The sequence below is a fragment of the Suillus discolor genome, assembly GCF_016758755.1.
Source record: "Suillus discolor strain FC423 chromosome Unknown F5147scaffold_18, whole genome shotgun sequence".
NCBI lineage: Eukaryota > Fungi > Basidiomycota > Agaricomycetes > Boletales > Suillaceae > Suillus > Suillus discolor.
Window position 1 is genome coordinate 363,498 of NW_024541265.1, and position 24,893 is coordinate 388,390.

General features: G+C 47.8%; 7 protein-coding genes across 7 annotated transcripts; 4 read left to right on the forward strand and 3 right to left on the reverse strand.

The window, feature by feature from the left end:
• The first annotated feature begins 490 nt into the window (after positions 1 to 490).
• F5147DRAFT_610187 (uncharacterized protein) lies at positions 491 to 2,899 on the forward strand. The gene is made up of 5 exons (XM_041432420.1): positions 491 to 1,010; positions 1,060 to 1,213; positions 1,273 to 1,575; positions 1,628 to 1,836; positions 1,896 to 2,899. The coding sequence occupies exons 1-5, from the start codon at positions 557 to 559 to the stop codon at positions 2,639 to 2,641; spliced, it is 1,866 nt and encodes a 621-aa protein (XP_041294622.1). The 5' UTR covers positions 491 to 556; the 3' UTR covers positions 2,642 to 2,899.
• Positions 2,900 to 4,072: 1,173 nt separating this feature from the next.
• F5147DRAFT_573604 (Golgi CORVET complex core vacuolar protein 8-domain-containing protein) lies at positions 4,073 to 8,060 on the forward strand (the record flags this gene model as incomplete). Its single annotated transcript, XM_041431166.1, has 4 exons — positions 4,073 to 4,169; positions 4,234 to 5,162; positions 5,213 to 5,401; positions 5,481 to 8,060. 4 exons carry the CDS (start codon positions 4,073 to 4,075, stop codon positions 8,058 to 8,060), a joined length of 3,795 nt encoding a protein of 1,264 aa, XP_041294623.1.
• A 61-nt stretch (positions 8,061 to 8,121) lies between these two features.
• F5147DRAFT_686982 (oligomeric golgi complex component, COG2-domain-containing protein) lies at positions 8,122 to 11,499 on the reverse strand. Its single transcript, XM_041436803.1, has 12 exons — positions 11,032 to 11,499; positions 10,896 to 10,976; positions 10,686 to 10,840; positions 10,521 to 10,638; positions 10,234 to 10,458; positions 9,692 to 10,180; positions 9,417 to 9,636; positions 9,244 to 9,362; positions 9,102 to 9,194; positions 8,830 to 9,055; positions 8,479 to 8,779; positions 8,122 to 8,427 (listed from the first exon to the last, which is right to left on the reverse strand). The coding sequence occupies exons 1-12, from the start codon at positions 11,434 to 11,436 to the stop codon at positions 8,157 to 8,159; spliced, it is 2,703 nt and encodes a 900-aa protein (XP_041294624.1). The 5' UTR covers positions 11,437 to 11,499; the 3' UTR covers positions 8,122 to 8,156.
• Positions 11,478 to 15,525, reverse strand: F5147DRAFT_686986 (chloride channel). The gene is made up of 18 exons (XM_041436804.1): positions 15,405 to 15,525; positions 14,454 to 15,349; positions 14,234 to 14,395; positions 14,136 to 14,178; positions 13,985 to 14,074; positions 13,844 to 13,927; positions 13,676 to 13,794; positions 13,604 to 13,617; positions 13,460 to 13,553; positions 13,361 to 13,411; positions 13,210 to 13,311; positions 12,736 to 13,161; positions 12,542 to 12,684; positions 12,424 to 12,493; positions 12,184 to 12,373; positions 11,998 to 12,134; positions 11,844 to 11,946; positions 11,478 to 11,791 (listed from the first exon to the last, which is right to left on the reverse strand). Exons 2-18 carry the CDS (start codon positions 15,330 to 15,332, stop codon positions 11,727 to 11,729), a joined length of 2,772 nt encoding a protein of 923 aa, XP_041294625.1. The 5' UTR covers positions 15,333 to 15,349; positions 15,405 to 15,525; the 3' UTR covers positions 11,478 to 11,726.
• Positions 15,526 to 18,168: 2,643 nt separating this feature from the next.
• On the forward strand, positions 18,169 to 19,162 carry F5147DRAFT_686998 (uncharacterized protein). Its single transcript, XM_041436805.1, has 6 exons — positions 18,169 to 18,351; positions 18,411 to 18,552; positions 18,603 to 18,679; positions 18,736 to 18,741; positions 18,793 to 18,865; positions 18,925 to 19,162. Exons 1-5 carry the CDS (start codon positions 18,240 to 18,242, stop codon positions 18,837 to 18,839), a joined length of 384 nt encoding a protein of 127 aa, XP_041294626.1. The 5' UTR covers positions 18,169 to 18,239; the 3' UTR covers positions 18,840 to 18,865; positions 18,925 to 19,162.
• Positions 19,163 to 20,074, reverse strand: F5147DRAFT_687003 (uncharacterized protein). Its single transcript, XM_041436806.1, has 2 exons — positions 19,837 to 20,074; positions 19,163 to 19,781 (listed from the first exon to the last, which is right to left on the reverse strand). The coding sequence occupies exon 2, from the start codon at positions 19,731 to 19,733 to the stop codon at positions 19,347 to 19,349; it is 387 nt and encodes a 128-aa protein (XP_041294627.1). The 5' UTR covers positions 19,734 to 19,781; positions 19,837 to 20,074; the 3' UTR covers positions 19,163 to 19,346.
• A 180-nt stretch (positions 20,075 to 20,254) lies between these two features.
• On the forward strand, positions 20,255 to 24,541 carry F5147DRAFT_687005 (fungal-specific transcription factor domain-containing protein). Its single transcript, XM_041436807.1, has 12 exons — positions 20,255 to 20,765; positions 20,822 to 20,854; positions 20,904 to 20,958; positions 21,152 to 21,721; positions 21,771 to 22,128; positions 22,182 to 22,246; positions 22,301 to 22,527; positions 22,578 to 22,737; positions 22,795 to 22,909; positions 22,968 to 23,427; positions 23,480 to 24,121; positions 24,176 to 24,541. The coding sequence occupies exons 1-12, from the start codon at positions 20,485 to 20,487 to the stop codon at positions 24,324 to 24,326; spliced, it is 3,117 nt and encodes a 1,038-aa protein (XP_041294628.1). The 5' UTR covers positions 20,255 to 20,484; the 3' UTR covers positions 24,327 to 24,541.
• Positions 24,542 to 24,893: the final 352 nt, after the last annotated feature.

Genomic DNA, 24,893 nt, shown 5'->3' on the forward strand with positions numbered 1-24,893 from the left:
GTATTCATATACTATATGGGTTTCATGCTATCAGCCAGACGGCAACGCAAGAACCATATAGGCATTTTCCTGTTACAAAAACGCGAAAATGACACGTGCGTCATACACTCGTGGAGAGATCACGTGCGCGAGATATCATGACGGCGGGGTATATGAGGAACACTGGCAAAGACACTAACAACCCGACTTGCACAGTCGTTCAGTTTGAGGATTATCTGGTTGTTAGAAAGATAGAATGTAAGAACGTACCAAGCGCCGTCTTATAAGCACCCAATCCCAACTGAACGACCACCGTACCTGACAAAGACCTGATTGGTTTTTGACCAGATTTTTTGCATTCTTTCCATGAGCTGCTGCACCGGAAAACTCGGTGAAGTAAGATAGAAGAAGGAATAAAGAATTGAAGTGACGAAAAGAGTTGAACGATTGTGCAGAGAAGAGTCGGAAGATAACAAGTCTGCTGCCAGCCCTAAATAAATGTAAAGTCAAACTATACTCAGATCCACCACAAGCTTGCCAAACAAATTCTTCCCCTCTCCCTGCTCACCACCAGTTTATGGCCCAGTCCTCAACAATGGGTCCTCCTCTTTCACCACGAGAAACACGACGTTCAGGAAGACGTTCTGCTCCATCTGCTTCAGCTAGTACTTCTAAATCTCCAGATTCCCCGGCCTCTGAGTCCCTCCCCCGAACAAAGGAGCCTATCACACGTCCTGCCATACTTTCCAACAGCAACAACAACCGCACAAAGCGTTTAAAACAAGAGGATCCCGAAGAGCCTGTCCCTACCAAGAACGCTCATACCAATGGCGCCAACTCCAGCCATGGGAACTCAAACGGGCGCGCAAAGCGCAAGGCCAACGGCAAGGAGAAAAACTCGACATCTACTGACCAGTTGATCGAATCAGCTTCCACTAAACTCAGTAACTCTAATACCGGAAGCGCCGCAGACCCTCAAGACGATGACCCAGAGGAACAGGGTATCACGCGTTGCATATGTGGCCAGAATGGTATGTTATCTTTGACTATGTCTCGATTATTCTCTTACCTTTTCAACAGAGGAAGATGCTGATGCAGGAGAGTTCATGGTTCAGTGTGAAACCTGCAATGTCTGGCAGCATGGCCTATGCATGGGGTACCAGCATGAAGCGGATCTCCAGGACGAATACCACTGTGAACAATGCAAGCCTGAGCGTCACCAGGACCTTCTGAAGTAAGCTGGTTTTGGTTCTATGTTCACTATCTCGTTTTGACTAGTTCCATTTTCCACAGGAGATTAGCCAAAAAACCTCGCCAATCATCTGCCAACTCACACCACACTGCTTCGCGTCTGTCACGATCACACTCTCCGACACATCTTTTGAAACCACCCAAACGAAGGAACACGATGAACAGCCGCGACGCGGCGTTTGACGAGAGCTTAAAAGAGATCATTGAAGCGACAGCAGCTGAAGCTGCAGCCGCGACAGAACCACATCCCGCTCAAACAAATGGGAGTGTCAATGGTCACGCCGAAAGCCACGAAGATCAAGATTCGAACAGTCGCAAAAAGCGCAAGCGTACAGAGGACGACGTGTCAGTATTCTTGCTATATTCATGTGTTTTTGTTTGTCTGACGTCATAACAGTGTTCCCAAGAAACGTACACGATCAGCCTCAACTGCCTCTGATCATCAGCCAGAAGTAGTTACAACCGTGCCAGAGGAGATACCAGCTCCTCCAGCTAAAAAGGCAGGTAGCGGCGCGAAGTCCGGCAACCGCAATCGAAGAGGCGGTGGATCACGGAAGACAACAGTTGTTAATCAAGATGCAGTCACTGCCGCTGAAGGCGAAGAAGGTATGTCAGTAGCAATTCAATGACAAGGATAAAACTCACGTGACTTAATGAAATTCAAGTTGCCGGTCCCAGTAAGCGACCTACGGCAAGCCTCCGGAACAAAACAAACCCCACACCCAAAAGACCACCTCCATCTTCTCACGCTGGGAGCGTGCCAAGTGACCCTACCAGGCGCGCCGCTGGAGTCGTAGTTGTCAGCTCAGAGAATTCTCGTGCATACCGCAATTCCCATGCTTATGCTGTCTCGCAACAACCAATGTTTACGTCATGGAACTTACCAGACTATCTCGCTCACCTGGAACCAATGCTGCCGACAGACACGCCCCGTCCACTTGAAGTCCGCGGTTCGGGCATTGGGCCCAGAGAGTCGGTCGACCGGACCATGGAGAGGGGTGTGAAGGTCAAATGGCCCAGTAAACGAATGAGTGTGGGGGATATGAACAAGCGCGTGCGCGCATTGGTAGAGTGGGTGGGAAGGGAGCAAGCTGGGGCGCTTGACCGTGGGCGTCGGAGAGATGCGCTGGAGAAGGCGCTGAGGGCGGTGAAAACACAGAATTCCACAAACCCCTCACCTCACGATGATCGTGAAGTCGGTGGAGGAGACACCATGGGCTCACCTATGGTTTTGGACAGTATCGCCACTATCTCCGTCGACGGGTCCTCAGATACCAGTTATGGGAATTCGTCAGCGCCATCGACGATGAAGATGATGGAGGAGTTGATGGAGGAACTGATAAGCTTCCAAGAGCGGTTTGGTCCGGGCGTGAAGACGAGGGAGCGGGAACGAAGAATGGTGTCAGGATGATCATAGACTTGGTATTAATCTTCGATGTACCCCTTCCATCACGCATCATTACTTCCTGACCACTTCACTAGCATATCTTTGTATTATTGTGATACGGCACCAACTCTTGCATCTAGTATCGCGCGAGTTCTCTGACACGTCGTACCCTGAGGACATCGTGTGTTGACATCCCACACTGATGTTACTATGCTTATACCCAGGTACTTGACGTGATATATACAACAAAAATTAACGATACTTAGAGGAACAGGAACACATCAAAAATCATACATACTGAGCTCGGCACTTGTAGAGAACTTCATGACGTCTTATGGAATATCAATACAAAGTGCAACAATGAAAAAAAGCACATCAAGCTATTGATGAGCTTAACCCAACTCTCGGTCCTTGCGATTTTGTGGAGGGAAGGATCCCATATAGTATAATGCATGAGGCGGCCCATCGGTCGTGTTGAATTCAACAGGTTCGACGCATCCAGCCCTGGGTTTTCCTGCAGGCACGTGATACCGATAAATTAAGTTACCTAATTCGGAACGGAGAAATCAGGCCACTGCTACCGCAGCTGCGTACGACGTCCGCGACCATCAAACATTAGGCGTCTATGTCATCAGCATCGGCACATTCAGCCAACGACGAGGAATTTTCACCGCGCGCTCTCGACTTTGAACAGTCGCCGACGTTCTCCGGTAATGAAGAGGACGTAGAAGATGATGAAGGCAGAGGCTACTCCACGCGAATGGAGGAATTGCTCAGCGGCAGTGACGATGAGAATGGTGACGCAGAAGCACAGGAAGATGATGGTGGATTCGTCTACGATGGTGTAGACGCTGATCAGGTCACAGGCGACAACTATCGAGATCAGCTGCGAGACGTTCTCGGGCCTGAGGATTCATATGATCATGATGAATCTGAAGAACAGGAGGTGGAGCAGGCGCTTTTGCAGGAAAATAGCAGTGCTTCTAATGAACTGCCTCGTGGTGTGCCGGTAAGCAGTGGCACGCCTCACAGCCTAGACATGTACTCACGCATGTGCAGCGTGTTGATATTCAGTTGGATGTCACCGCTCCAACATCCGCTTCCTTAGCCATGTCTTCTCTCCCACATAGCAGAGTAGGGTCTCCTCCGCCGAACGGGCCCTTCTTACAATTCCCCAAGCCATTCCTACACCCAAACGTCTCCCGACTCCGCTCCCCTGCTCCCAGCACCGAATCTCCCCATGCCCAAGCTATGAATAGTTTCTCCCCGTCCCCATCTCATTTTTCAGAGATTTCGCGGACTTCGTCTCCTTCAACGGGCAATAATGGATTTTTGATAGGCCAGGAGAGAGAAGTGTTTCGGTGGTCGTCCCTCCGGAGCGCGGGGTCTCATCTCTACAACCAGAAACCTGCAAAGGCATCAAGTGTCCTTGGGGATATAATGGCAGGAGCTCCCATGGTCCTGGCTGCCAATGGGTTTATCTGCGTTGGGACAGATAAGGGCCGCATATTCGTTTTCGATTTCAAGCAAACATTGAAGTGTATATGCGGTAGTGATTCGTCGGGTAATTTCAAACCTGTTAAATCGGCATTTGACATCTAATTAATCTCGTTCAGGATCAATCCTTGGGCCTGTCTCCGCGGTTGCGCTATCGAACGACCATACATTTGTCGCATCTGGGCATACTACGGGCTACATCCAACTTTTCAACTTAAAAAACCCTGAGGTCGCAGCTCGTACCGTGACACCTGTTACTCTTGCCGCTATCACGTCTGGCCGACAGGAAGGACATCTTTCAGGCTCCCGTATCATCAGCATATCATTTGTGGCTGGCCGTCATACAGCTGTGGTCTCCGCTGATGAGCACGGTCTATCGTTTTATCACAGCCTTGGCAAAGTCCTATTTGTGGATGCATCAGATACGATACGCATTTTCGGGAACTATCATGGAGAGGATGCTCCCGAAGCTAGTATCGTTGGTCATCCCGCAGACCCACTTTCCCAACAGAACGCACTCAATCGCACCTCCTTTCGCCGCAGAAGACGACCATACAATACAATCCTAGCAATGAGCACTCTTCCTCTAGGACCTCTTCCACATTCCACCGATGCATATCAGATTGCTGCCTTGCTGACGCCTACAAAACTCGTTGTTGTGGGCCTGCAGCCTACTCCAAAGACATGGCTGAAAATTATGCGAGATGAGGAACAATTGTCGTTCCCCGCTTATCGAAGGAGAGGATGTCTTGCGTGGTTCCCTAGCGTTCAAGATAGTTCCACAGAAAAATTGGACAAAACAATGGGCAAGAAGAATGCAAAGGACGGGAAACGATCACAACGCACGCCAACTCATCCTGTTCTCTCGTACTCGTGGGGGGGTCACGTATATCTATTACGTGTACATGAACAGAAGATCAAACAGACCGTGTTAAACAGCCGCACAGGGAAAATGAACGAAGTGGAAGTTGGCACGCTGGTGTTCGAGGAGGCGGGAAAGTGGATGATGGATGATGCCGTCCTTGCCATCCAATGGCTTAATGTCAATGTAAGTTCGTTCCAATGTAATGCATCAGTTCTCATGCTCCTTTTTGACAGCAAATGGCCATATTTACTGCGAGCACCTTGAGTATCTATGATGTGCATGGCATGAAAATAGTTGAAACTGTCCGATTCGACTCTTCTTCGCTGGTATCGCCTTCGCTAGGTTCTACGGGAAATGGCTCGGTATCATACTCGGAATCTGTGAGAGACATCGCCCATAGTATTCGGACCTACAAAGGAAAGGTTTTCCTTCTGGTGAGAGCTTCGCATTCCTTCCATATAGAAGCCAAGAAAGAACTGACACCCTTCTCAGGGTCGACAGGAACTACTTGTTGGTACCTTGCTTAGCTGGGCTGACAGGATCCTGTCCTTCGTTGAACAGGGTGATTTTCTCAGTGCCATCAATCTGACCCGGACATACTATACAGGCGAGGCTCCTGGCAACCGTAATGGTCTTCCTGAAGATCCAGAAGAACGTCAGATCGTAATCGCTGATAAAATTCATGACCTGATGGTGGCATCCTCCCGTTATGCATTTTCTGAAGACCGCATGACAGATGGCACACACGCGTCACTTGATGGACGGGGCGTCGATCGCACCTCGCTCTTTGAAGATCTGGTAGCAACATGTGCCCGTGCTTGTATTGCTTTGGATGACTTTGACTTCTTGTTCGAAGAATTGTTCCAGCAGTACGAAAACGCCGGCATTTACCGGATGTTCCTCCATCAGCTTGAACCTTTCGTGTTGAATGGCAGCATCCCTTCAGTGCCTCCTCGCATCACACAACGACTAGTGGCGCTACATGAGGAGGACGGACGTCCAGATCTCGCAGAACGAATTATCTGGCACATCGAGCCCTCTTGCTTGGACATCAACCAAGCCATTAATCTCTGCCGAACCCACCAGCTATGGGATGCGTTGGTTTATGTGTACACTCGTGCACTGCGAGATTATGTTTCTCCCATCATCGAATCCCTTGCCCTTATCCGTAGCCTACGGCAGAACCCAGCGCCTACAGACACCATCATTAAGAATGCTTATAAGATTTATTCTTACTTGGCAACCGTGCTGTGTGGGAAAATCTATCCAAGCCAGGAGCCTATGGAGCCAGATGAGGCTTCATTTGCTAAAAGAGATGTGTACTCGTTCGTTTTTTGCGGACATTCCACTATCTGGCCCGCTGAAGGAGGAAATATGGTTTTGACATCCCAAGACGAGAGCGGTATGGAACCAACATATCCCTATGCTCGACTCTTACTCCGCTTCGATGCTGAATCGTTCCTGGATTGCTTGGATATGGCTTTTGAGGACTCATATCTACACGACTTCCCAGACATGAGTCGGCTGATGATAGTGAGGATTCTACTGGATATTATGTCCAGTGAAGATCTCTCACCATCTGATGCCACGTTTATGAATATCTTCATTGCACGGAACGTCCCAAAGTACCCCCACCACATTGAAGTCGCACCCAGTATCCTTCATAACATTCTTATTGCACTCGCTATCCAGCCTGAAGTGGAAACGCGAGAGGACCGTCAGCTCGCGGCAGAGTATCTCCTGTCCGTTTACACCCCTCATGATGGAGACCGAATTCTGCAGCTCTTTGAAGATGCCGGATTTTATCGCATCTTACGTAGTCGGTACCGCCACGAGCTTCGCTGGGGTCCCCTCCTCACCGCGTTCCTTCATGATCCAGAACTCCGTTCTTCAGAAATATTCAGCGGCTTGGAAGAAGCCATTGCCAGTTCGGCAAGAGATAACAAAAAGCAGGTTCCTGGCGATGTCATTAATACTCTCGCCATTTCACTGGATCAACTCTTACAAGCCGACGTTCTTGCAACTGCGTCTCTTCTAGACAAGCATGCCCCTCAGCTTCATGAGACCGCACTTCAGAGACCCCCCTTGTCGGATGATCGCGACCAATTTGTCTACCTCAACCACCTGATCCCTGACAGTGAATATGACCAGTATTCTACCACTCCCAGTTCCCCGACTCGTATCAATAGCCGGCTTCGCCACCACTTCGTCAGCTTGCAGTGTCGTTTTTCTCCTTCTGGTGTCATTTCCGTCCTTAAACGTTTACAAGACGGCATTGACTGGCCGACGGCTTTGGGTATATGCGAGGAAGCAGGAGCGTATGATGCTGTCATATGGGCCTTGAATTACACTGGACAGCCACGGGAAGCCCTCTCAAAAGCCGACGTATTTGAGAAGCAACTCACGCTAGATCTTGCGCGCACACTAGCCTCGCCAGCTCCTAGTTCTACGGACTCGGTCAACAAACACCTGAATGACCTGCAAGCTATTGGACGACGCGGTATATCAGTATGCATGGAACATTCCAGTTCGTCTTCTCCTGCAGAAGTTCCTCTCGAGGACATTTGGTACCAGCTTCTGGCTAGCCAGATTCATACTGTACAAACCCTCTCGGCCTGCTGCTCCACTGGCAAAGGTAGCGACGCAGGGCTTGAGAGTGAAGTGTTGTCGACCTTGCGGGCTATCGTCCAAGAGACATTTGCGTCTTTGGTTTCTGTAAGCTCCACTCAGGCAGTATCGTTTCCTCGACTGTTCAAGCGTTTGGTGGATCCTGCCATTCACTCCGGCACGACAGGCATCCTCTATGCGGAGTTCCGTACGATTCTGACTGGCATGCTGGAATCGTATCGAACCGATGGAGACATGTTAATCATCTCGAAACATCTCATTGACCGGGATGTGTTCGATTCCGTAGAACTATACGCAAAAGAGAAAATGCGTGGCTGGGCCCCATCTTGCGGTGTATGTTCATCATGTGGTCGGACTTTACTTCCTTCTCAGGCAGATGTCGAGGGCGTTCAGATTAGACTTTCACGGACAGGGACTATATACCATCTCAGATGCTCAGCTTTGGATTCCTAATCGCATGTTTTGTACCTAATCTATAATTCTGTTACTATGATCGAATAGTAACCGAGAACATTGCTCCCAGCGAAGGGTATAAATTATGGGCAAGTATCAGAGATCGCCGTCAACCAATTCAGCTCGAACCATCTGATCCAGAACTATAAAACTGTTCATAGACTGCATGTCGACCCCTAGGGCTTCTCCTTCTGTCTTGAACGCTTCGACGTCTAGTATCATCTGCGCACGGATGCGTTCTTCGTCTTTTCCGTCATCTTTTCCAGCAGTGGCAGATCCGAAGAGAGATAATGTCGACTTTTTCCCCTTCTTCAGCCGTCGTAGAGATTCCTCGGTCTTCTTCATCGCAGTCAAGTACTGTATGTACCTTTGATGCCAAATCAAAATCATGTGAATCGCACCGGAAGAACATACGAACCGTTGGCAAACACTTTCGACTACATCGGTTGAGACATCCCTCAACAATTCCTCCTTGAGTCGTTCCCCAGGACCACCACCAGTGCCGATTCCAAAGAAGATCCTTACCGGGCGGAGGATGGTAGGTGCAAAGTAACTTGGTTCGGAGGGTAGTCGTTTGTTGGACATTGCTCTAAACTGCGAAGGAATAGATCGAACTGGCAACAAGGCATCGCAGCACCGCCTGGATAATATGGCTGTGGCCTGGCTGCACAATGATGTAGAAAGGGCATTGAACTGCTCCAGTTGAGTTTTCAGAGCGACTGCAGATGTTGAGTTGAGCAATGTGAAGATGGGAGGTATTTAGGCTGACCTTCTAGCACCTCCTCTGTTGTATCATCTTCTATCGACATGTCGGGAAGCATCATGCTAATCTCTTCTCTCCACAATTGCAAGACTTGGCTCGTCATCGCCCGAATATCAACGAGAGCCGTTGCAAACTGCCTTAGTAAGATCTCGTCAGCAGCCGTACTTTCAATAGTCACTTCTGGCGTGAGCCCAGGAGTTGAAGATCTTGGAGAGTTGACAATTGCTGAGGTCTATAAAAAGGTTAACGAATGCTCTGGTGTGCATCAAAACACAGGCCTTCTCATTCGTAATGTTGGCAGCAGGTTTTACTGGAGACCCTCCTGCAGGTGGCAATGAGCTTTCCAACCATTCCCGATATCGACTGAGGAGCTAGAAACGTGTTCACCTCGACGCCTGAAAACCAATACAGGAGAAGTACCTGAAGAGTGAATTTCCAGAAGCGATGCGCAAGGTCGGGAATGTACACTTCTGCACTCCAGCACGAAGCAATTGCAGTGAAAACGTCGGCAGCCTGTGCCGTTACAAACACATTGCGCCCTTGAGAATAGTTAGCTAGGGACATCCATCGAAAACAAGTTGATGGTAATTAACCTGGAGTAAAGTTTGGTGCTTCAGGATCCAAGATTCTCGACGACAACGTTTCTTCCAGCTTAGGGATGACTTCTTTCCACCGCAGCTGGAAATATACATCGAGCTGCCAACGTCGTTGAAATGCAGTGAAAACTGGATGAGAACGCATGTTTTGCACAGAATGCGTGGAAGGAGCCAAAAACTCGAGAGAACGGATGAAGGCCTGCGTTGTAGAGTGGTGCTATAACCAAGGGTCGACACCCAATGAATCACAAAACAAATTCATAGAACCTTACCTTGCGGAACTCGTTTGGGTTTCCGGGCGCAAATACAACAGTACCAAGTTCGTCCATTATTGCCCTACCAATTTCTACCCACACTACATTGGTCATAATCTCGAAGCCATCCGCAGAAACCTGTTGTGCGTCTCCGAGGTCGTAGTTTCCCAATGATATACCTGATTGCGACTTAGTTGAACCCGCCTTGAGGGAAACTCGTTCGGTAATCTCCATGATGCGTCCAAAATCTCGCTCAATAAAGCGAAGAATCTGATTGTACAACCTTGCAAGCGCATCATTGGATTCGTCAAGCAAGTGCACCGGTCCAGAAACATGTGAAGCTTCAAAAGGATTTTGTTTAGTGGCGAATGCAGTGAATGGGGTATATGGGGTACGGGGAAACAACGCGCTCCCGCGTGATTCTGTGCGGGTAAAGAGCGCGGCGGGAAGTGGAGTGTGGGGTAACACTGGCGAGAGTGATACAGCTAGTGCATCAGGAAAGATAGTCTAGATGGAAATATGAGCAACTTCTTTCTGAAGAAATAATACGTATCCCATACTTTCTTGATAAAGGCCTGCATTACGTCTCTCCGCATGATCTCTTCAGCAACTCTCCAAAGGTGTAGTGAATCGTAAATCCTTAGGCATTCAGTCAAATCAACATATAGTTTAGCTCGTTCGAGGTCTAGAACTTTTCCTGTTTTGATGTCCGTCAGGGAGGTTAGGATCGCAGAGAAAACATGGTCTAGATCAGATGTGAGAGTTGATTGTATGCGGTCAATGCGCTAACCCAAATTAAAAAAGACTTGTATCAGAATCGTACTATGAAAAAAAGGTCGCAACAAACCCATCGTATTTCATCCACAAAAGCACAATTTTCTTCTTTTGCCTTCTCGATGTGATACAGAAGTTGAGTATACTCAGCAGTGACTCTGGAAAGGTGCTTGGCGCGGTTGCCTTGGCTCCTAGGACTCTATTAGGTCGTTTACAACAGCAAAAGAAATATGAATACTTGGCGTCGATAGGCTGTCCTGCAGAGGCCGGAAGATGGAATTGATAATTGCTGTTGTGACTTTCAAGTGACGACGTGGTAACTTGAGAGATGAGAAGAAGACTTTCGAGTCTAGTCACAGACTCTGATATCTTGAGCAAGAGATGTAAGAGTGCCTGAAGACCACCAACGCTTCAGTTAGAATTTGGACCCCATAGATCGAGTATGAACCTTCTCTTCGCGTAATTTGGTGCGAGCATCGAGCGTCTCTTGAATGCTATCTTGCGTAGCCTGAAGGCCAGCTCGCGACTCCTTGCATGGCGAATCAGCGGGACGATATGACACGTAGAGTAATGGTGATGCTCACTGAGATACGTTTCCGCAAGTCATCGAGCGGGAGCTTGAGCTTCTCCAATCTCGAGCCTTCGCCTCTTAGGTCTGTACTCAGACTGATGAATGCCTCGTAGTCGTTATTGATGAGTAACACCAACTCCTCCTTCAACGAAGTAAGGTAGTCTCTAAGCTCTGAGCGCAAGTCTTGTAGAGATGTGTGTGATCGGGAGAGTAAAAACTCTTCGACGTTGAACGCTTCTGCAGTTAGATGAGGATTGTCATGCGATAGTGGGACATAAATCGGCAGCTCCGTCGAGGCAGTAGTTCGAGGAGTATAGGTGGACCCTGCGAGCTCACGCGCAACGAGTTCTTCTGCTAACCGTTCCAACTCATAAGGGTCGGGAGATTTGGTAGCGGCTTGGGAGACGCGCGAAGACATGTATGGTGTCGGTCAGCGCGTACTACAACGCGATTCTACCGGAGTGGTCATAAGGTATAGTATATTGCGTAGTAAAGTAAGTAGTACTGGTACTGTAGTTGCGATAACTTAAGGTCAATAATCATAAACATTACAGCAGAGTATATTGTCTGTGTCAGTATTGTGTACTTCGTACTTCGGATTTGGGTATCCAACCAGTATCCACAGAATAATTCCATAGTGTGTCAGTGTCTATTGATCACGTCCATTAGCTAGCAAACCGATTAATGTGGCCGCAGGTCGCAGGTTTATCATGATCTTTCCTCCAATTCGCTGAGAAATGCTAGCCATGTCTTCTTGTCGATTATACCTTCATCTGAAAAGTGCAACTTCAGCAACACAAAACGGGAGTGAATGAATATTCGTACAGTCACCATCAGTGTCCGTCACTATAACATAACGTGCACCAAGCTTCACGAAGAATTGGTGAAGGAGCTCCAAAGGCGAGTTGGACTGAATCATCAATGGCGCCTACGTCCATTTGAGTGTCTGTACATCATAAAATCAAACGAAAGGAAATACCTGGTCCATGTATACGCTGAAGTCGAATGGATCGTCTTCACTCTGCCCTGGCTCTTCCACCCAGGTCGAATATGAAGCCTCATCCGAATAGGTAGTATGGAAGCGAACCTCCTGGGTTGCTCTCTCCGCTACGACGGCTATATTTTTTGTCAGATGATATTTGTATGGGAAAATGAGGGTACCTACCGAGAGCATGCTCTAGTTCGCTAGCGCCAATGTAGCCAACCATGCGCAGACCATCTTCGTCGCGACCTGGCCTGAGAATAGGGAAACCACCATCATCATGCTCAGCATTCAGAAGTGATTGCAATTGGTCCCGAAGACTTTCAACGGTATTGTGTCGGTCAACCCTGATCACATCCACATCTCGATCGGTCTAGAAGTGATACTAAGTCAAATCTCAACAATGAGTACTAATGCCCTTACCACTTCCTTGATGGACAGATTAGACCATAAGTATTCGTGTTTAGCATCTAGGTACGGAAGTTGAGATAGCCTGTGAAAAGTGTCAGGAAGACCGGTGGAATTCGGACTAGGTTCTCACTCAATGACCAGGTCATAAATTCCCTTAGGTTCCAGGGCATCGGCTACAGTCTTGGCAACGAGAACAGACAGCATGACAGGAACGGCATACGTGAGGGTATCGGTCAGCTCGAACATGATGACCGATAATGACACTGTCGTTCTCTGAAGAAGAATCAACTTCTTGGTACCGAGGACTTGGAGTCGGTTACTCACAGTGACGCCAGACAAGGCCGCTGCAGCTCCCACCATTGCATAAAGGCCAGGCACGACACAATCCATGTCACCTTCGCATACATCAAACACAATGCTGTTCGGGTAATGGTACTGAAGCCATTGCACAGCAATGCCAACAATCCGTCCAGCACATGCACCTACTCCGAGGGTGGGTACAAAAATCCCAGCCGGCAATTTGATGCCAAATGTAATTATGGTCAGGAAACCCTTGACTATCATGGCAACAAGGATTGCTCGCACAACAGACCAAACATGGTCGAAATTACTTGGATCCAGGACACACAAATTGAAATGTGTGTTTTTACTACCTGTGCGACATTCTGAGAAGAGATTATAAACAAGATCTGTGCCCCCCATGCGCGCATAGGGACTTGAAAGGCACAAAACGGTGGTTACGAGGGTCACCTACATCATTAAGAAGGCCGGATAACGGACAAACAAGGTGATGCTCACAAGGATGACTTCTGCAACTGGATGCGCCTTTAACCATGTTCCGCCACGAACGTCACGACTCCAGCGGTAGTTCAGCTTGGAAAAATACGCGCCGTATACTCCCTGAGACCTCGTTTAATGAGCTGTCCTCCAAGAGAACCGACATACGCACTCCAAGAACTCCAAGTATGATGAAAAATATCAGCTCGTATGCATGCCAATCCTGTCGGATGTAATGAGCAAGCGACCAGTCAAATACTGCGTTCCAAACCTTGTCATAAGTGACTTGGAATAATACGACTTTACCAGTTCCGAAAGGATTAAGGAACCGAAGGGTCACGGCCGCTATCATCGCGCAGAAAAAGCTAGAAAGTTGAATTCAACACAATGTCATCTTGGAATGTATGGTGGCTACCTTCTCCACATAACCTTGAAACATCCAACAGCAGATTTAGAAACTGATTCACGCACAACGGAAGGATATTACCTTTGGCGGGAAGAAGTAAGAGACTTCTTCCAAGCTAAACAGGGTCCCACCAATGGGTGCCCCAAATGCAACAGCGACACCTGCTGCGCATGCTGCACTAAGTATCTCACGACGTTTGGCTGCAGAAAAATATGAGTATGGAAAAAAACTTGAACACTGGAAATTAACCTTCGTTATTTTCATACTTGGTATGATAACGACTGACGATGTTGCCTATGCAACTCGCAATGTGGACAAAAGGTCCCTCCTTGCCTGAATTTCAGGCCCATCAGTGCTTGCGTGCCGAAAGTAACTTGCGAAGGTAATCACCAAGAGACAATCCTGAGCTAACTGACAAAGCCAGTCCAAGCGCTTTAATAAATAGCACACGCCCACCGAGATAACCATGAATGACGAAGCCTACATCAATAGAAGAAATTGAAAATGAGAGATGGCCATTTCAACTTTGACCGCCACAAACCAGATAAAATCGTCTTGATTTCCGGAATTCCACTCCCTGCAGCCTGTCATGGCATATCATAATCAGTGCGGACACTCTGTAGAAAGACTTGTGCGTACATAGTAGATCACACCACGCTTGGGCTGCGAAGAGCTCGGAGGGTTTTGTTCACCACTCTTGTTAAAATCCGGAGACAGAACTCCGGATTCTTTACGAGTGACGAAGGACGTCGACGCCGTGAGATTGATTGTGAGGAGCGACGAAGTACTGGCCAATACAATCTAAGGATGTATGAGATGTCGTATGGCCATAATTCAGCGACACAGCCGAGAAACCTACCGCAATGACGGTATACGCAAGATACTGCACAACACTGTCTTCACCTCCCAATCCGCTGCCCGTCCATGACGCAAAGACATCTGACCAAGTCCTCCAAGCGGGACAATGGTCATCCAAAGACCCGTACTCATCGGGCAGAGGACAGCAAAAATGCCGTGCATGCCACAATGCGGTCTTACAGTAGCCTTGTTTCACATCAAACAGCCATTGTTCTGCACGGACGACAAGAAATGCAACCACGGCAGTGAGGACCCCGACGACCGTGACGATGATCCATCCAAGGCTCTTGTCGAACACAAGTCGGACTCTGGAACGGATGGACTTGCCGCGCCGGAGCCGGGCAAAGCGGACCGAATCTTTAATCGAATCGTGAAGCCAGTCAATTGAGGTGAACGAGGAGTACCATACGCGGAATCCGTTGGTTCGAACGTCGATTTCAGTTTCCGTAGCATCGGCATTTGCATTTACGAGCTGGGCATCGTAGACAGATATGGACCGATGCTGGGAAATCCGCCTGTGGTGTATACTTTGTGTAAATGTTGTCGAGAAGGCCGATGGAGAGTCGGGAACAGAAATAGTCCCACTTCGCGTTATAGGAAGGCTTGGGAGAGTAGGTCGGCGAGGAGCGACCCAAAGACTGGTTTGGGTACGTGCGCGACGCGGGCGAACGATGGGCAATGTTCCGTAACCGGTGCCGCTGGGGACTGCACATAACGCAGTCGTCTCATCGTCTGCTTGATTTTGTGCTATGGGTGTCGGACTCGGATAGCTACCAATTTGTTGCAGGCGTTGCCTGCGGTAATCGGTATCAGATGGATCACTCAGAAGTCCAGAGAGAGGATCGGATTGAATGGTCGCGAGGAATGGTAAATTTGGCATTGTACGGCAGGATATTTCTAGTTTGGTGTCAGCATTACGGCAGCGCATCATGTTGCATAAATAAATTCATACACAATTGCTGCAGTCGACGTTGACCGCGTTAGAGAACACAGAGCTTGAGTGTCACGGTAAGACTTTCTCGGGTTGTGTTGGTGTTCTATCGCACTCAGGATGAATTTCTTCTTTCCGCCCAAGATCCCTTAAGAGTCTAAGACTTGCCACGCTGTCACCTTGCTTGCAAGGTCATACTAGATGTCCACGGGAGTTCGCGCCTTTTTGGCAAAACGGTTATTACTCCACATCGCACAAACAAACAAAATTAATTATTTGACAGTTCGATAGCGTGACATCGAAAGTACAACGTCTGCTAGTTTCTTTTTCGAAAATTGACGTGTTGAGTCCAGCGGAGAGTTACCGCGCAGAAAAGTGCATTTTCCCTAGAGTTCGCGCACTTCATCACACTATGTCACACGTCTGCCGCGATGCCTTTTCACGCTCCGCAGAATTCGCACCGTTTAAATGTTGTGAAGTTGTGCATGTGTAAAGCATTTCGGCATTGCGGAGTTTTGATTACACAGTCTCTATGTAACGCTTTGGGCAGATTGTCACGTCTGGGGCTTATTTCTTTATCGCAGATGATCCTGACAAGCATGTGCCCCGAATAAATTTGTTTTAGTATTCTCTAATCATGTATATAACCATCTCACAATATTCCAGAATTATATGTGGAGATCTGACCTTTAGAGTGAGCCTTCTATGCCTCTCGCACTGATAAGTTGCCCATGGAACAAGATCTACTTCGATTTTCTTCAAAAAAAAAAATATGGCAGTGTGTATTATGTTTGGGCGAATCCAGATCTATCATGGATAAGGATTCTGTGCAGAATTGCGTGTGCTAGAGTCAATGCGCGGACTCTTGGGACACACGGACTCGTGGGACCATCTAGTATGGCATGCGACAATGTGTGTGGGATTTTCTGCCAATAATAAACAATAATAAATATCAATAAACTGTATATGGCTTTGTTTCTACAATCACAATCCAGTACCATCTACTATGTTGCAAAAGCTCAATTCTGCGCTTGACAACTTAACCATGAAGCAAATCATAGCTGCTACGGGAGACGACAATCTGAATCGAGCAGAAAAACGCAAACACAGTGACTTAGTGGCTAGTGTGCAGCGCTTTCCAGATGCTCATTCGTGCATCATGACTGCAGCAGATAGTAAGGCTACACATATCGAAGAAACTAGTCACTCTTTGTCTGCTCAATTCCAAAACGCATTCCAACAGCTCACTGTGAAGGAAATCCAAGTGTCTTGATCGTGAAACAAACACAGTCCGTCGAAAACACAATAACCGACGTAACCAGAGCTGAGATGATATTGATCAATTTCCTGCTAAACAGGTTAGCTGGTTGTATACATGCATATAAATTCGCAACTAACGCCAAACAGTATCATGCACAGCCAATTACTGACAAACATGTAGCACAACGTAGCACTGTACGAAGCAATACAAGAGAATATAGTAGCCTGCTAGTGTTGCTGTCGAACTGAGGTGACCTCGAGCTGAGTTCAATTCGGTTCGAAAATGAGGCAGTTCGATACAACTCGATTCGTTTACACCTCGTTGTGATAAGCGTCGGACTAGGAACGAACTGCCAAATGAGATGCTAAATCTGGCATGTGACTTGGTGATTCGTTAGAGTAGATCTCCAGCAACCTCACATCTCCTGAATGTACTCTGCTCCTCCGTTGCCCGTCCTCAAACCTTTTGGTTTAGAACATAATTATACGTATTTTCATCGGACCGCAGTACTGCTTATGCACCAGCATGTGCTGCTACTAGCGCCGTCTCCCATGCAGCCCAGGCTCAAGCTCACGCAGTTTCTCGCCTGTCAAGCATCAATGTCACAATTCGACGCTCAGCATCGATATCATCAGTCACACACGCATACATGACTTTCAGGACACCCACCTCCACAATACAAAACCAGCCTTCGATTGAAGAACTCACTGCACAGCGTGCTAAGGCACTCGAAGAGGACCGAAAAGATGCTCTGCGCGAGCTTGAGCGTTATGAGCGCAAACCAGTCACGTTCAATGCGGGCGAGCGCGTGAGTGATCTCGTTCGGTTCTAGGAGGTGAGCTCAAATTTTTCTTCACATAACGAAGGCATTAAAGTCAATTTCAGCGCATGGAAAAAGTCTATCCACTACTTTTCTGCGTTGCTATGGATGTCCTGCCAGCTCAGGCATCCTCCGTGCCGTGCGAACGTGTATTTTCATCCAGCAAAGAAACATGCACACTCCGTCGAAGCAGACTCTCACCACGAGTGATGGAACTTCATGGAAGCCCTCCAGATTCTCAAGTTTTCTTACAGACAGGAGAGGACCCTAGTGAAAGTTTCACTAGGGATTTGATTGCAAAAGAGTATGACTATCGGATTGCGGGGCCTGTGTCACGAAGGGCTGCAGAGGAATTGATAGTTATGGGGAAGTTCGACGAGCTTGCTGATCTATTACAAAACGTTGACAACGATAACGTAGAATGAAACATAGCCACTTCATATCTACTTCACTTTACAAAAACTTCTCATTGGCTGGAGCTTCGGGCCGAATTCGTTACACTTCGATTCGTTTCACCTCGACCATCGAACCTAGAACGAACTCCCACTTCGATTCGATTCGGTTCAGTTCGCGGCAACACTACAGCCTGCGTGTATCTGCGTGTATCTGCTTAGTAAGAGTGCAGACAAGCAAGGTTAAATTCGGCAACGCCGAACCCTAGTCACTAAGGAGTATCGACCATTTAGGATGTCAGAACAAATTTATTTGTTGCCACAAAACAAGACCAAATAACACATCCAAGAATTCAAACTCTTACACTGACAACCACTCAGAAATGGCAAACACGGGGCTTGGTGTGCCAGTCAAGCTACTCCACGAGTCCTTAGGACACATTGTTACCGTGGAACTCAAGACGGGCCAACTTTATCGTGGAAAACTCGCCGAGGGTACGTCTATTTTCGAGCATCGCTGTCATAGATTCTTTCTGATTTATCTACGCTGCTAGCCGAGGATAACTTGAACATCTCACTCAGAGATATAACAGTAACAGGACGAGATGGCCGTGTATCACAACTAGATCAGGTGTATATCAGGGGAAGTATGGTCAGATTCTTCATTGTGCCAGATATGCTGCAGAATGCCCCCATGTAAGTTGCATACGATCGGATTTCGAGATCACCCTGACCTTGTCACTTAGGTTTAAGAGAGTTGGTCCCAATGCCATGCGCGGAAGAGGTATCGGTACTGCGCGTGGTCGCGCTACTATTATGAGAGGTCTGTTCCTGTGTTTTCTTGTGTCGTATGATTCACTGACTGAACAAACTCTTTAGCGAACGGTATGGTTATTTTTTTTTCTTCTAGAACCCGTGATCTAATCGAAATGACAGCTCGTCGGGGACGTGGCGTCCCTGCCCCAAGAGGCATCAGGAGGTGATCTGATGACGTTCCTGCGGTAAAAATGTACATATTTTCATAATTCTGTAACTTGTGCAACGCCAACCTGTTTTTTTGACTGCAAGGGTCCCTTCGCGCAACTTATTTTTATTGCAAGCTAGGGGCTTGTACTAATGTATCTTGAAATCCGCCATTCATGTGGCAGAGCTTTCTTACGTTGACGCTTAAGGGTTTATTGAGCATGGAAGCGAGCTCACTTAGATGGAGAAATTTTAGAGAAGCTCGTTTACAACTCTCGAGTTTCGACTTGAATATAGTCCCGGGTGAGATGAATATTCGGATCATTCAAGTAAATGCAGGAGCTAGGAAGTCATGGATTCTGTTAGTCTCCATTTGATCAAATTTTCAGAAGGGATTGGTTTGGGTTGCAACGTCAAGCAAGAACACTGCCAGCGCTTTGAGATAGTAAAATCGGAGTAACCCATGATGCCATCATGATTTTAGTTTTAAAATAAGATTAAAAAAAATCTAGTCGTAAATGATCTCACTAGAAGTCAGAGACACGCCCTTTGAAACTCCAGTCACCGCCGTCATCACTCCACTTCCTGACGGGCTCCCTTTTCGGACCTCCTTGTTCACCAGTTCTGGGATTGACATCACCATCAAACTCAGGCGTTAACGGTTTACGAGCGTCAGGGTGTAACGACATTTGTGCCTCTGTTTCAGCGTGGGAGAGGGTTGGAGATGAGAGGGGCATTTGGGCACTACGCTGTAGTTCTTCGAACTCTCGTTGAAGTTCGCGTGGAAGGGGAGGAGGAGAAGGTCTGTTCAAGTTGGATGAACTCATTCCCCGTGTCCCGATTACGCGGCATTGTTGTGGGGCTGACTTGGCAGCCAGCGAACGGAGCCGAAGAAAGGACATGCGTGATGGCATAAACGTCTCTTAAAGTTTAACAAGCCCACGCCGGGCTACTGGTGGCCACTGGCAGGTGCCACATCAGGAAAGACACTTGGAGTATTCATTTGGAATGACTCACCAACAAAGTTCAGGTAGTCGCCTGCTAGCGTTTTAATACAAGGTCAAGTACTGGTTAGAAGCGTTGGTACCTTACGTCAACTGATGGAGGGATGGTTTTGAAGAAAAAGAAGACCAAGTATGTAGCCAGCGAAGTGGTTTGGTGTTCAGCGATCCGGTTACCGGCGGCAAAACCTTGACAAAAGGTCGATCAGCGATCGCAGGCTCGATGATTTTACTTTAGAAGGATTTAGGCTGCTTTAAGGGTGATAATTAATTTTTGATATTGTAATTGGATAATTTGGATTTGTTATCCGTATCGGCTTGGTTTACGGCACCGAAAGTTTAAAGTCCGACTAGCAGCACGTGAGAGTGAATGCAATGAGCAGGGGGGAAATAACGTTGCTGACCAAAATATTTAACCTGGTTTGTCGTGAATCGTAATGCTATGTTTCCCTGTCTTCTTCACTTTCACACCTTTCAAGCAGTCTCCCTTCTGTGACCAATATTCACTATAGGTTAACCGGACATCAGGCCAGTCTTAATTGTCTTTCCGTGACCGTGTTATTTTAGTTCCCTCAAAGTGCTATCGTGGATCTTCCTGAATCATTCCTCCCTTGACCCTCCTTTTGATCCTCGTATCCTTACAAATCCGTGCCCACTTCTTCATATGCATCCTACTCGTCCCTACTACTCTTCAAACGTCTATTCATCCAATGTCGTAGATATTGGCGATTCTTATGCGGCATCCCAGCAGCCCATGGCCAGCACGTCTATGGTCACTCTGCAGCAGACCCAATCGTACTCCAGTGACCAACATGCCTACAAAAAGCGAAAGATCGAGCGAGCCTGCGATGCCTGTCGCCGTAGAAAGACTAAATGTGATGGCCCACGCATGCCTGGCAATATCTGTACCAACTGCATACAGAATCGCAAGACCTGTTCTTATATGTATGTTCGAGGATATCATACAAGTGAAAGTTACTGAACGATTGCGGTTCTTACAGCGAAGCTTCGAAACCTAGAGGCCCTCCAAAGGCGTATGTGCTACCCCCGTTCTCTGACTAATAGAACTGAGATCGTGTACAGATATATCACCGGTCTCGAGGACAGGTTGGAAAGAATGGAGGCACTTTTAAAGCGGGTGCGTAAATCTCACGTTTATTGATCCCGCCCAGCATGGTGGGTGTCTCGAGAATGTGTCAAGGTCTTTAATGCAACCAGACCTTCACGCTCTATCGCATGTCTCTCTGAGATATGATGAAAACTGTAGTTTATCTTCTGATACTTGGCTTGTCTTCTCTGTTACTTCTGACTGACTGACGATTGTTGTATAGCTCCGCCCTGAGGCTGACTTCTCGGAAGACCTTGGTCCACCAGTTGTCCGTGATTCTTGGAAACATGATGCAGAACCACAATACCGTCGTTCCCCAGATGAAAAATCATCATCGCCAGTCGCTCGTTTGCGATCTCGTGGGTCACCTAGTCTACCCCCTGTTGGCAAATTCTTGCCTTCATCTAGTGTTAGTGTCAGGAGCCGGCGTTCCGCGGGCACTCCTCGCACTGATACAGACTTATCATCGGACGCATGCACTTCCTCGGAAAGTGAAGAAGTCGGCGAATTGAGTCTTTCCCGGGGCATGAAACGTTTAACCATTCGTGGGCTCGAGCCTGCCCAGGAACATGGTTCATTGGTGGATAGTCAAGTTCGCTTCCATGGCAAGAGTAGCTGCTTCAAGCTCATCGAACCAACTCGAAAACTCCGCGAGGAACACATCAACCGCATATTTCAAGAGTCAGGCTCAACTGATGCCGAGAGTGGGTCGGGTAGTCGTAGCTCACCGGAATCAACGAGTTCTGTCTGTTTTACACCAACGCGACGGCCAGAATTCTGGACCACGCCTTCAGTAAGCGTTCATTCTCATCGAGCATCAAATTGCTCATCGCTTGTTCTAGTGGGAATTTGCTTTCGAAGGTTTCCAAGATAGGCTCGAGACGCTCCGCCACTCGCTAACAAAGGAATTCCCCCCACCTGACTTGGCTGACAGTTTGATTAATTTATTCTTTCTCCATATCAACCCTCAATGTCCGCTTTTCCATCGGCCGACATTTGAGCACCAATGGCAGCAGGGTCTTCAAGAAAAAGATCCGTGGTTTGGATGCCTGTGCTTGGCGCTATTTGCTGTTGCTAGTCGCTGGTCCGACGATCCCCGCGTATTGGATGGCCATGCGTATAACATACCCGAGGCAGAGATACCTGATGAGGATTGTAAGTGGCAAAGAGCAGGATGGAAGTACTTCAGTGCAGCAGTTGGTATGTTGGCAACCACATTAATTTATGCTCATGGATCTCATTATTCTCTGCAGATGTTCATCGCGATTCTCGCAGCTTGTTTCATCCCCCTGGCCTGTTTGAGGTACAGACCATGTCTGTGAGTAAATTTACAAAGACAGCAGTGATTTATAAAAATATCTATCTACCATAGTTACTAGGCATGTTTCTACGCGGTACCGCTTTTCATCCAGTGGGATGGCTCTTCATCAGTATTGGCCTCCGCAAAGCTCAGGATGTTGGCGCACACCGCAAGAAGATTTACGGAGCAAAGCCAAGTGTTGAGGAGGAACTGTGGAAAAGAGCATTTTGGGTGCTTGTGCTTTACGACCGCATAGGAAGTGCTGCTCTTGGACGACCATGTTGTTCTGGGGAGGAAGAGTAAGTCACACGATTTTTTTACGTGACCCTTCTGACACATGCTTATCCAGCTTCGATGTCGACCTTCCCCTGGAAGTCGATGATGAATACTGGGAAACCAAGGATCCTGAGAAGGCATTCCAACAACCACCGGGAAAGCCATCAAAGATAGCAGGGTTCAACTCCTATCTAAAATTGACTAAAATCTCCGCATACGCTTTAAGGACTATTGTGCGTTTTCCCACCCCGCAGGTGTCTTTTACGAGTGACTAACTTTCATTGGCATAGTATGCCCTTGACAGGTCCAAATTATTGGTTAGTGCCGCGCGCCCGCGGTGGCATGAAGTTTTGAATCACCTTAGTGCCGCAATGAATGAATGGGTCGACTCAGTGCCCCCTCATTGTAAGTAATTAGTAATTATTGATTACGGGCGTCGATCCATCTCACGCTTCGATTACAGTGCAATGGTCGCCTCACATGGAAGATCCATTCTTCGCTAACCAATCGGTTACACTGTACACCACCTATTACCTTATCCACATCCTCATTTACCGTCCTTTCTTACCCGGTTCACTTCGCTCCCTTTCCAATGCTGCCCCGCACGCAAACATGCCCGTCCCCTGTATCGCCATCTGTGTCAACGCAGGAAAATCCTGTGCGAAGATACTGCGGGCACAGATTCAAAGGGGTATATCTAATATACCCACACTCATTTGCGGGTCACACATGTGCGCTGCGATTCTTCTCATGAACTTTTGGGATTTGAAGTGGCAAGAGCGCAATCAACTCCAGTCTGGTGGAGTGGAGGATGTGAAGCCGACACTTGCGGTTGCGATGGCAGAGCTTCTTGAAGATGTTTCCTTTTTCATACAAGTGCTTGAACATCTGAAACCGCGATGGAGAAATGCCGAGATGTATCTGTACGTCACGCAATCTATTGTTTAACCGTTACTGAGGTTTCCTGCTGTCTAGAAAGGACCTTAGTACTTCAATGCCACACAGCCTCAACGGCTCTGGAAGCGGTGGTCACAAAGGTAATCTGTCACTCCAAAGCTATGGGGGCAAAGACGACGCGCACACACTGTTACCGCTACCAGAACATCATGCCCATCCTCCGGATTATTGCCCTAATCCCTCATCAACCTATCATCCTGCGCTGCCGCCAGTCACTAGATACCCATATGTTCCACTGGCCGAGCCCGTTAGCACCAATCCTCAGTGGTTCGACTTCCCGCACCTTACCAGACATCCAGTTCCTGCAGTGCTACCCTTGTGGGCGTCCCATGGGCTAATGCAAAGTGGGTCCACCCCTTGGAACCAACTGCAAACTCGTCCCTCGTCCTTGCAATCTTCTCATCCTCACAAATACGACCATCCCGCCATTCATCATTCTCTAGAAGCTCCGAAAGCCTCGATCACCAGTCTCGACTCTGGAATAATGATACCTGCGAACCTTGTGCACAGATCTGATACAAGATTGCCATGTGACGACCCCGTGCCATGTCCGCAGTTTGAACCTGCAACCTCGTATAATAATTATACCCAGCATAGTGGCAATGGCCAAATGCGTGCTGAAGCCACACATCACACATACACCACTCATTCAGAATCCAGGTCTGTCTTTCGTTTGGTTAAAACTTAGTCTTCTCATGCCGTCCTTTGCCGTAGGTACGAGTGGCCAGCAGCTGAGTGGGAGCAAGCGTATGAACCTCGTTCATTGATTGCCGACCCTTCTCCACCTCGTCCCAGTAACATACTGCATCCGAAGGGGAGTGAATACTCGCAAGGGCACATCGTCTCATATCCCGGGCACTATTAACATCAACGGGTAAACAAGGGACTCGCCGTCTTATGTATTTTCCATGATCAGTTTCATGGCGTTTGATGTCGAGGCCTGAGTCGATGATGTACTTATCTTCTAGTTTACATACCATCCATTTTAGTGTTTGCTGTAGATCGCGACTGTTAGATTTTACGGTGCTTTCTGCATGTAATGAAGAGCTCCCTAGTTTATAGGACTACACAGCTGTGATAAATGATCTAAATTTCGGCTCATTGTGAATCACACATGAGTACGAGATACAGGTCAGCTGCAAATATTTCGGCCAATATTCGGACCGACATATGTCATCCCCCTGTTCCCAATGAAGGGAGAACAGCAACTGTGGCACGTTTCGCTATGATTAGGGTATGGGGCGTTACCCAAAACCTCTGCGTGCTAGTAAGGGTACTATCAATAACCTTGAGAGAAGAATCTATACGCCGCACTCTTCGATTTCTTTCCGGTGTGCCTTGCTCCTTGCACCCATGACATGGATGACGAGAATCTTCAATCTTCCTTGATGGGGTTATAATAGATAGCATTTCCATGCAACGCGTGCCTATG